The 11,844-nt window shown below is 41.6% G+C and overlaps 1 protein-coding gene across 1 annotated transcript in view; it reads left to right on the forward strand.

Moving 5' to 3' along the window:
• The window catches only part of KDM3B (lysine demethylase 3B), a 49,075-nt gene that overhangs the window by 14,147 nt on the left and 23,084 nt on the right, over positions 1–11,844 (forward strand). The window contains exons 8-13 of the mRNA XM_057384304.1: positions 1,819–3,058; positions 3,426–3,627; positions 4,931–5,145; positions 6,116–6,268; positions 7,257–7,364; positions 11,465–11,592. Coding sequence (XP_057240287.1) covers positions 1,819–3,058; positions 3,426–3,627; positions 4,931–5,145; positions 6,116–6,268; positions 7,257–7,364; positions 11,465–11,592 — 2,046 coding nt within the window. The remainder of the gene's footprint in view (positions 1–1,818; positions 3,059–3,425; positions 3,628–4,930; positions 5,146–6,115; positions 6,269–7,256; positions 7,365–11,464; positions 11,593–11,844) is intronic.

Raw genomic sequence — 11,844 nt, forward strand, 5'->3', positions numbered from 1 at the left:
CAGTCCGTCTCCTCTCAAAGAAAACCTGTTATCTGACCTAAGAAATTACTCAAAAGAACACTAAGGTAATTGGTGAAGGAGTAATAAGTGACAGCTGTATAGCACTCTTATGCTTATTCAGCCTTGATCTGAGAAATGGAGATTTAAAATAATACTCAGCACTGCACTTAATTAATTTTGTTGTGTCATATGGAAGAACCTGCTTAAAATCTCTTGCCTTTATATAAACAAGTGTGCCTGAAAATGTACACTGAGTTCAACATTCAAGTTACTTTAAAAAAACCCTCAAGACTGGAARAACAATGAGCCTACATTTAAAGGACCTTTTACTGATGCCTATGTTGTGTTAGAGCTGTGTTATCTGTATAGCAGAAAAATGAGCCAGTTGCATTGTGTAGTACCTAGGACTAAAATCAAAGAAATAATTAAAATATTTGAGATGAGAGCTCATTCTGGAAACAGCTTGAAGACCTTTTAGTTAGGTCCTTGTTTTCAAGGGAAAGAGTTGAAAAATAGAAGGGAAATCCTTTTTAAAAGGAAAATAGAAGACTTCTAAAATAAATCAAATGAAGGTTTGTAAAAACAAAACAAAAATGAAACCTACGTCGGAGCTGGGAGGCAGACCACTAGTCCATTTTAAACTTTTTTTTTTTTTTTGAGGGAGGGAGCCTAACATAGATCAGTAAGAGTGTTGTAGATAGTTCACATGTGTTACTGTTTCAGGCTATCTACTCTACCATAGTGTGATTTGGTCCTTGCAATGACKTCGCAACTTTGGTTCGCATTAATATGCTTTTTAAAACAGTTTGAACTCAGTTTTCTAWAATTACATTTATCTCTAAAAAGAAATATCTGAAATAATTTATAACAGGTGAAGATTGGTAACATTAGTGTGCAGTACAGTAGGTATAYAGGGACACTGGTGACCAGTAGGATGCATTGCACAGAGTCTGTGCTTGTATTTAGCATGACCTTGAAATAAAATTGTGTTAACSAATTTGTGAGTAGATTTTTAAGCGGAAATGCAGAGAAAAAGAGTAGAACTGATCTAAATGATTCTATGAGGAATTAGTCACAGCATATTATTAGTTATAGTAGGATTGTTGGAATTGTTTCATATTGGAAAATATGAACAAGTACCAAGTGAGAAGAGAGCAAGTGAATGTTCCATGTCACAGTTATGACTGTAGTAGAAATCTGCAAGTTGCAAAACTTTCCGGTGTTTAATGGTTTTGCAAGTTAAGCCTTTTGTGCTTAATTTCTACTGAGCAATCCCCTRGAAGGAACCATGTCCTAGTCATGTGTCTACCTCTCAGCAGATATGGCTAGCTGGGACCAGGAGTAATTTGTCTGTTAAATRCTAGGGGACCTGCTTTGTTTAATTAACTTGCAAAGTTACGTATTTCAAGGGTGCCACTTATGYAGGAGAAGCTTATCAGAATGATCTTGGGGGATGGTGAAGGATGGGAGGTTATTCAAAAGCAGTTTCAATTAAGGTTCTCTTCTTGTTGATTTGAATTMAAACGATCAGCAGTTTTGCTAAGTTGCTTTTCTATGAACATGKTCATCTGTCTTGTGTCTCACTTTARTTCTRAAGTATGATAAGACATTAAATATTAGTTGTCTCTGTGTGTCTTCAGTTTCAATACCTTGTGGGTAGGAATCTTTAAAGAAGTTTCTTCATTGTAAGTAAGTCTGCTGAAAATTTCTGTTCCAGATGGGTAAGTAGAATGCTAATGATACAATGAAATGAACCAAAATATTCTTGAACTAAATAACGGTCCTATAATAGGCTAATGATTACTAATTTCATTTCAGAATTCCCGAAACTCACTTTTGGCTTCTGGATTTGGAGTCTCTCTCCCAAGTGCTTCCCAATCCTTGGTATTCGGGGCTGGAAGGAGCCAATCAAATGGAGTGATGGCTCCAGAAAACAAGCCTTCTGGATTTYCTTTTGGCTGTAGTACTGGACAAGAGGCTCAGAAAGATTCTGATTCATCCAAGAACTTGTTTTTTCAGTGCATGTCCCAGAATCTTCCTTCCAGTAACTATTTCACCGTCATTTCAGAAAGCTTGACTGAAGATGTCTCTAGTCGGGACTCATTCAAGCAGTGTACAGAGATTGTGGGTGCTGGGACCTGTAAAGGTAAAATTCTTTCAGTGGACACTAAGCCAGGAGCCCAGTCTGGTAGTTCTGTGGAACGGAAGCTGCCTGTGGAATCTATGCCTACCCTTACTCCAGCCTTTTCACGAAGTCTAWTGAATGCTCGTCCCCCCGATAGCCATGAAAACTTATTTTTACAGCCCCCAAAGCTATCACGGGAGGAGCCCTCAAATCCTTTCYTGGCGTTTGCTGAGAAAGCAGAACTTAGTCCTTTCAGTGGCTTTGCATCTTCATCTCAGACGGGGGTTTCTGCACCCTCGACACCTGTGGGTCATAAGGCCACTTCTGGCTGGCCGGAATCACTCACCTCTACAGACTCTTTAGCTAAGAAGAAAACCTTGTTTATAACAACAGACTCCTCAAAGATAATCTCCAGTGCTTCTGGTTCAACATCTGCTGCTGGTGTTCAGAGCCCTTCCACTGTAGGCAATGGCCGTTCTAGCTCACCAACCAGCAACCTGACACAGCCTATCGAGATGCCCACACTTTCCTCCAGCCCAACAGAAGAAAAACCAGCTCCTGGGCCTGGGCAACAGGACAATCCTCTTCTGAAAACTTTTTCTAATGTGTTTGGCAGACATCCACCTACTCTTTTCTCTTCACAGGCAGAGTTTCCTCAGGAGAGCAAAGCCCCTTTTGAAGCTGTGAAAAGGTTCTCCCTAGATGAGCGGAGCTTAACATCCAGACAGGACTCTGACTCCAGTACAAATAGTGACCTGTCAGATTTGAGTGACTCTGAAGACCAGTTGCAGGCTAAGGCTTGTATGAAGGGTATCCCAGACCACCTGATGGCAAAGCTAGGCCCCAATGCGGAGCGCAGTGCTGAGTTGCTGCTGGGTAAAGGAAAGGGGAAGCAAGCCCCAAAGGGCCGGCCCCGCACGGCTCCCCTAAAAGGTGATGTCTTGAATGCAGATGATGTTTTGGAAACACAAGGAGGTGGGATACTGGGTTATGTCTTGTGTAATGAACTRTGTGAACTAACCACAGTTGATAGCCTCATTTATGCTCAGTAGGCATCATACAGGATGCTTATAAGGCTAAAGCGTAATGCTTCTTGTATGTGAATTAGATGATCCCTTTGAGAAATGTTTAAGCATGTATTTGTCAGGACAGAAGTGTGGTATGCTGCGAGCTTGGACAAACTTACTGATTTTACATGGGTATGAACATACAGATCTCTGAAAAGATGATTATTGGCGCCAGTATCCTTTTGCTGTTGTAGTTAACTAATGGATTTTTACTTCTACTTTGCCTCACCCAGTTGGCCAGTCTGTGCTGAAAGACATGAGTAAGGTGAGGAAGCTGAAGCAGTCAGGTGARCCTTTTCTCCAGGATGGCTCTTGCATCAACGTAGCTCCACATCTGCACAAGTGTCGGGAGTGCCGTCTGGAGCGGTACCGCAAATTTAAGGAGCAAGAGCAAGATGACTCAACTGTGGCATGTCGTTTCTTCCATTTCCGGAGGTGCTCAAATTCTTCCTTCTTTCATGTATAGTCTGTGTGCAGAGATTAGGTCATGTCCAAGCACAAAGTAATTGTGTTTTACTTATTTAATATGCTTGGGTACAATAATGAAGGTTTTGAGTGTCTTGTATTTCCTTACATCACCTGACTGGAATTCCCTCACTGGGCTGGGAAGAGCTGCTTTTCAAACCTAAAGCCATAGGGTACAGAGTGAGCCTCCAGGTACAGCCTCAGGGAATTGAATTTAGTTTTTTTTTGATAGAATTTTACTTCTGGGTAGCAATTTGTATGCAGTAACTCTCCCTCCTTCATAAGGCATTCAGAAGAAAGGTAAAATTTTAATCCACTCAACAGCAGTCCACATTGCCAGCGTGAGGCTAATGTTTSACCAGATTCTGTTGAGTACAGGGCTAAATTTTAGGAGTAGAACACTATGTGTTCTCTCTGTGTTGCACATACATCTTACACTTCTTTGACATGTCATGCTTCCCTTCATCTTCCTTAACTACCCGTTCTATTCTAGCAAGTGCTACGCATCTTTTTCCAGAAGTATGTTTGTTGACTTTCCGGCATATAAAGGATGAAGTGAATTTTTAGTATGTGTCACCCATCCAGTAAGCATGCTGCTTCTTTTCCTAAACTTGTTAAAAATTAATCTAGTTTGAGGTTAAAGRCAAGATAGTTTCTGCTTAACAGTGAACTTACCTTTGATATTGACAGATGTTTAGGGTTCTGTCATATCCTTTTACACTTTTTGCCACACAACGATTAGGAGAATCAACAGCTACTGGTAAAACAGCAGTGATTCATCTCCCTGGAGCGCAGTGCAACGASAACTTTTGCATGTCTCATAATGTGAGCTGTGTACTAGCCAGAACTGAAATACTGTTCTCCCAAAAGTTGTGAAAAACTTCTCATGAATTAAAACTGAGAATGAGAACCATTCAGAATTTTGCAAGCAGCATTATGCAGCAGCTCAAATTGAATTTTGTCATCTCTTTCTATCAATAGGATAGAGAAGTTTGATKTAGCAAGCTGTAGCAATTTCTTTTTGGACAAACTTCCCACCAATGTTTACTAGGACCTGGGAATTAATTCTAGTGGGTTTTGCAGCCATAGCTTTGATTACGTTATTCCCTGTGTTTCTGGGCTTTGCATATAGGAGTACTGTCTGTAGAATAGAGTACTGTGGCTAAAGTCTTTTTCCACTCCTTTCCGGGTTTATGTTCTAATAAAGGTGGCATTATATGTTAATGAAAGGTGGTTGAGCAGTTTCTCAGTTACTCCATTCTATTCCCTGCAGGTTGGTATTTACCCGGAAAGGTATACTACGAGTAGAAGGTTTCTTGAACCCCCAACAAAGTGACCCTGATGCCATGAGCCTATGGATTCCTTCTTCTTCCCCTGCAGAGGGGATTGATCTGGAAACTTCCAAATACATYCTGGCCAATGTTGGGGACCAGTTCTGCCAGCTTGTTATGTCAGAGAAGGAGGCAATGATGATGGTGGAGCCACATCGTAAGTTGGACTTTGGTCATGTGTTTTTTTCCATCCTCTCTGTACAATGTGTGTACAATGCTGTGAAATAGAATTGAAAATGTAATATAATTACTTTTCTTTTGGATCAGTGCAACATTACTACCAAGGAACTAATGGTAACTTTCCCAGACATTATTTTTTTCAGTAAATAAGTGCAGAAGTCAGCTGGCTCATGTTCCTAAGAAAATAGAAATATTTCTATAATATTTCTAAGAGCACTTGCCACGCTGACCAGCTTTGCCTTAATGAACAGATTTTCTGATATATTCCTGTCCTTTATGCTCCGGGGACATCACGTGTARAGGTTTTCTAGGGCGAGAGCAGTACCTTCATTCAACCTGCAAGMACTCAGTTGAGCTACTAGTTGCCAGCTTTCCACTTCCAGGGGAATGGGTTTAGGGAAAAAAATAAAGGGGAACCAGTTTGGCTTATCACATGGATAACTGACTATGTGATTTTTTTTCTTTAKTTTCTTGAATATACAAGGGCAAACGTTTGGAGACTGCTTCCTGTTCCTTTGCAAATATGTTGGTTTAGAATCTGAATAGTTGACAGAGATCTGATCAGTGAAACTAAATACATATTYTTTATAGTTTTATGTATTGACATTATTTGTTCACAAAACAAGCAGAAGATTTACAATTTTGTTGTAAGTTGCATTAGTGCTCTTTTAAATTCAGTTATTGCAGAACAGTGTCAGGTGCTGCATTTCCTTGTAGTGTGCATTTTGATATCTGACCTTACCTGTTCTTAGAAATGGGAATTTTAATAGTGTCACTGGACTAGCAACTCAAAGAATGGGGTACTGATGTAAAAAGTATGTGTTTCTATACTCTGCCTTCAAGTCATGCTCCTATGAATTTATCAGTRTTGCTGGGATATTCTCAAATTAGGTGGGAGAAATGCAAAATGTCAGAGCAATAATTCGTAGTGTGCCTTCTYTCTATAGAGAAGGTGGCATGGAAGCGAGCAGTACGTGGTGTGAGAGAGATGTGCGATGTATGTGAGACAACACTCTTCAATATTCATTGGGTTTGTCGGAAGTGTGGTTTTGGGGTCTGTCTGGACTGCTACCGGCTGAGGAAGAACCGTCCACGTAGTGGTGAGTACTGGGCATTTTTCCTCCACTATAATATTTGAACTGACTATAGTCAGGGARTGGTTTCTGGGAAGTTGCAGAAGGTTTTGTGTGAGAGTTACTGACTATCATCTTGGAAGGCTGCATGTTTGGAACCTGTCTTACATGCTGATGTTCTGTTATTCATTTCCTTATGTACCTGTRYTTTAGCTATTTGCTTAGGATGTGAYTATTAAAATTTCAGTATCAGCAGGYATAGACTGTCTACCRAGACAGTCAACTGTATARTTCTGTSTTTTCATCAGAAAGTATAAGAGAAAAATTAAGTAATATCTWAACAGTTGAGAACTTTTGTAATGGTAACTAGTAAGCAGACACTGCAAAGAACTGCTGTCTTTGACAATGCGCTAGATTGGAAAATTTTCTTTTTAAGTTTTTTTAAATTCTATGACACACTGGGACTTGTAATTCAGCAAAAAGTTCAGTAAGTTCAATTTTAAGAAACAGAGGCATGAGAAAGCAGATACCTGGGCTTGGGGTTTTTTTTGTAMTTTACTGTATTGAGACCAGTGGTAGCATGGATGCTAACAAGTGGCAATCTTAGTAAGAGTAAAGWAGTTAATGACAGTTACATTGTTATATGGAACAGATGCATAAAGTACTGGATGTTAATAACTGGATGTAAATACTGCTTTTTATTCATTATGATAACTTAGAAAAGCAGAATGAGCACCAGAGTTATCATATTTTAAAAATTGAGGTTAGAAGCCAAGGTTTTTAGGGGATTGAAAATTAGCTACTAGAGATGACTGAGGGGAAATTACTGTAGTAGCTGTATAATCTGAAGAGGCTGAAGTTGCTGTATATCTTCATGGTYTATATTTACAGTTTATTTCTGAGATCACCAGGTTAGTTTTCTGCGCTGTAAAGAATCTAAAGAAACAATATTRATGCAGAAATATTCTCTATTGTAAAGTTTTAATACAAAATGGGTATTTTTTCTTTGTTCCAGAGACAGAGGAGATTGGTGATGAGGAAGTTTTCTCATGGCTGAAGTGTGCGAAGGGTCAGTCTCATGAACCAGAGAATCTCATGCCAACACAGATCATCCCYGGTACAGGTAATGCTTGAAACATGAAAGGAAAAATTGCAAGTGGATTTGAAGTGCACATCCTTCTGATATTAGCTGTGACTTGTGCTCAGCTGTTTTTAAGTTGTATCATTGAATTTGTTTAACTATAAAGATTTGGGGGGCTGGGGTTCTTCTTCGTTGAGGGGGAGGGAAAATAAATGGTCTATGCTGACCAATTACTTGACTGTTTACATAACCGGTTCTAAAAATCATAKATTCATGGTATGGTTTGGGTTTGAAGGGACCTTTAAAGATCAGCTAGTCCAACTCACATGCCAGGCGCAGGGACCACCTATGGCAAGCCCTGTTCAACCTGGCATGGAACACTTGAAGGGATGGAGCAGAAACAGCTTCTCTGGGCAACCTGTGCCAGGGTCTCACCACCCTCACAGGAAACAATTCTTTCCTAGTATTCAATCTAAACATACTCTCTTTCAGTTTAAAACTATGGTTCCATATCCTGTCCCTAGACGCCCTGGTAAAAAGTCTCTCTCTGTGCTTATCATCCCCCCCTTACATATTGAAAGGCCACAAGGTTTCCACAGAGCCTTCTCTTCTCCAGGCCAACCCGCATCAACTGTCTCAGCCTTTCTTCATAGGAGGGGTGTTCCAGCCCTCACGTAATTTTCATGGCCTCCTTTGGACCTGCTTGAGGAGGTCCGTGCCTGTCATGTACTGGGCACCCCAGAGCTGGATGCTGRACTCTGAGTGGGGAGGAATCACCTCTTGACCTGCTGGCCATGCTTCTTTTTATTTAGCCCAGGCTGCAGGATGGTTGTCTGGGTTGCAAGTGCATTTTACTGACCCATGTCTAGTCTTCCATCTAACCATATGTCCAAGTCCTTTCCTGCAGGGCTACTCTCAATCCCTTCACTCCCCCACTCTGTATTGATACTGGGGGTTGCCCCAAACCAGGACCTTGCACTTGGACTTGTGAAACTAATGAGGTTCAGGTAGGCCCATTCCTTAGGCTTGTCAAGGTCCTGCTCAGTGTCAGTCCCTTTTCTCTCGAATCAGCTGCACAGCTCAGCTTGGTGTCATCCGCAGGTTTGTTGAGGGTGTGCTCGATCCCACTGTTAACATCATTGATGAAGACACAAAATAGTGTTCGTCCCAGTAAAGACCTTTGAGGGACACCCATTATTGTTCTCCATTTGGGCATAGAGGCATTGCAACTCTTTTGGATGTGATCATCCAGCCAATTCCTTACTCACTAAATAGTCGGGAACCATATTGAAGGCCTTGCAGAAGTATAGGGAGATTACATCTGTTCATCTTCCCTTGTTTTATGATGCAGTTGCTCCACTGAAAAAAAACACTGGGTTAATCAAGTGTGATTTGCCCTTGGTAAAGCTGTGCTGGCTGTCTCTAATCACCTCTGGCTTCCATATGTTTTGACATGTCTTTGAGGAAAGTCTGCTACATGATCTTACTGGGTACTGTGRTGAGGCTGATTGGTCAGTAATTCTCAGGGACTTTGTTTTGACCCATTTCAAAACTGGGTGTGATGTTTGTATTTTCCCAGTCCCTGGAGACTTCATTGGACTGCCGTGACTTTCCAAGTATGATAGAGAGYGACTTGGTAACTACATCAGCTCAATCCCATGCTAAAGCATGACYCTGGGATGCATCTTACCAGGTTTCATGCACTTTCGTATGTTCAGGTTCCTCAGGTGCAGCCCCACCTCAAGTACTGTGTGCACCTCAGTACAAGAAGRACATCAAACTAGGAGAGTGTCCAGAGCAGGGTGACCAAGATGGGGAAAGGTGTCAAGGACAAGGCTTAGGAGGAGCAGCGGAGGTCACTTGCATTGTTCACCTTGGAGAAGAGAAGGCTGAGGGGTGGCYCCATCAAACTCTACAGCTTCCTCAAGGGGATCAGCAGAGGGAGAGGTGCTGATCTCCTCACTCTGGGATTGAATGAATGAAGCTGCATCAGGGGAGGTTCAGACTTGACAGTGGGAARTGCTTCTTCACTGAGAGGGTGGATGGGCACTGGAACAGACTTCAGGTAAGTGGCCAGGGCACCCAAGCCTGTCAGAGTTCAAGGACCATCTGGATGATGCTCTTAGTCATGTGATTTAGGGATAGGTGGTCCTGTGAGGAACAGGGAGTTGGACTCAGTGGTCCCTATGGGCCTCTTCCTGCTTGATTCTTTATGGATCCCYTGTGAGAGGCGGAACTTTATTCCCCCAGTTTCTGCTTTGAGGTTCAGGGGCTTGAGAGRGGTGGGTAGAGGGAAACTGATGGGAGAAAAAAAAAGTTGGGTACGTCAGCTTTTTCCATGGCAATGGGCACCAGCTCACCAGTTTTAGTGCCGTTGGTGTGTGTTGTATACATTTTCTTAAATCTTTTTTTTCTGGCCAAGATAACTGTTAAAGCTGCTATTATTCTCTGCATTCCTTGTGAACTTTATTTTCATCTGTGCCTTAGGTTTCCTGATCCCATCTCTGCACCTCCAGGCAGCATCGAGGACTATGTGTCCCTCGTTCTACCACTTCTGCATTTTGTTCTTAGATTTTCGTTTGGTCAGGAGGTCCTTCCTGACCTATGTTCTYCTCCTGCCTTCCTAATTTGATTTTTTACATGGGAGAATTGAGAGTGCTCACAGTCYGAGAAAAATGCACTTACAGAGCTGCGAGCTTTGTTCCGTTCCTTTGTCCCTGAGTGCAGTTTTGCAGAGCGTCCCATACGCTAATTCCTTAAGCAAATGAAAATCCTCTCTCYTAAAATTCACATCCTAACTCTACTCTTAATTTGGCCCATATCCCACAAGGTTGTGAATTCCACCAGGGCATAATCACTGCATCCTGGAGTGCTACCAGTCTTGACATGTCTGATTAGTTTTTTCATCTTGGTATACAACAGGTCCAGTAGCGTTTTCTCTTGTGGTTGGTCTGTCTGTGTCATGGATTAAATTATCCTCAAAGCACTCCAGGGCTGTCCTTGATTGCTTGCAGCTTGCTACACTGCTTTTCCAGCAGATGTCAAAGTGTCTGAATTTCCTGATCATGGATGTGAGCATAATGCTTCCTGTAATTGAAGTAAGAGCACTTTKTCAACAGACTCCCCTTGGCTGGATGGCCAGCAGTAAAATACAGCAGTGAGGCTTTCTTCGTTGGTTTGGTCCCTCATTTTTACCCATAAGTTCTTKACCTGTTCATCRCTGTTTTTCAAAGATAGTTCTSTRTGGTCATTATGTTGTTTTATGTGARGAGCACCTCCCCACACTGCACCGGTTCTGCGATTTGTTCCTGCATGATGAAGATTCCATTCAGTGGTAAAGATTAGATTGTCGCTTTCCAGTTCCTCAATGACTTCTGGCTTCTCCGACACTGCATGCATCAGTATGAAGAAGCCCCCCCAGCTGGGTTATCAACAGTAACCTTTTATACCTTTTTGAGAGGAACATGTCCAAATTCCTTTGAGTTATTTCACAGGTGTTTCCCTGTTGCTTCCTAATACATAAGTAGCCCCTGGTTCTTGTCTGTTGCTCAAATCTGCATCTACTTTCCCCAATAAACTAGTTTTAAAGTTGCCCATGTAAGTCCKGCCAGCTTGTTGGCAGAGGCTCTCTTGTCCTGCTAGGGAGGTGAATTCCATCTGCTCTCGAGAGACCTGACTGGAAAAGTAGATTTGTAGTCATAGAAGGCAAAACTGTTGAGTATGGCACCAGCCACGCGGCTGGGCATTCATAATACATTCATTACATCTGTCTGCGTACTGGGTTGATAGAGGTGAGCATCTATRCTCCAGATCCTTTAAGCATTGCTTCAAGGGTTATCTGGCTTCTATAGGTGGTTCAAAGTCACCTCATTGCAGCATCATTGGACCCTACATGGAATAGTAGGAGCAGATGGTAATCTGTAGGATTTGCCATGTTCGATAGCCTCTCAGTGACATCATGGGGCTAGTGTTAGCACTGTTTGATCCCACTGTTCAGAGGCAATGTCTTGTTATATAGCATGTRATCTTAAGTATATTTTGCAGTAATACCAAAGAAACCGCACCCCTTTGAAGATACAGTTAATGCCCTTTTTAAAGATTTCTTTGTGTGAGGTGTTAAAGACCTAACTTTATTTTTACAGCGCTTTACAATATTGGAGACATGGTTCATGCAGCACGAGGCAAATGGGGTATTAAAGCCAATTGTCCATGTATTAACCGACAGAACAAATCAGTGTTGAGACCAGCTGTTACTAATGGAATATCACAGGTATGTAATTTGAAGCTGACATTACCTTGTTTGGCATTTACATTTTTAAGAACTGTTCTTCTGGGGCGTTTTTTTTGGAGATACGAACTAGATCTGTTACCTACCAAGTAGGGATTTGGGCTAATACTCTTATGTAGAAATTGGATAGGAAGCCATTTGTATTCATGCTGTGTTTTGAAACAAACCACTTAATAGCTTGCAACATGTGCTTTTATTTCATTTTGGTTCCTGAAGGAATCTAGAGCAGTTCTG

Source organism: Malurus melanocephalus, unplaced genomic scaffold, assembly GCF_030028575.1.
Source record: "Malurus melanocephalus ecotype Western Australia unplaced genomic scaffold, MMel_1.1 scaffold_696, whole genome shotgun sequence".
Lineage (NCBI taxonomy): Eukaryota > Metazoa > Chordata > Aves > Passeriformes > Maluridae > Malurus > Malurus melanocephalus.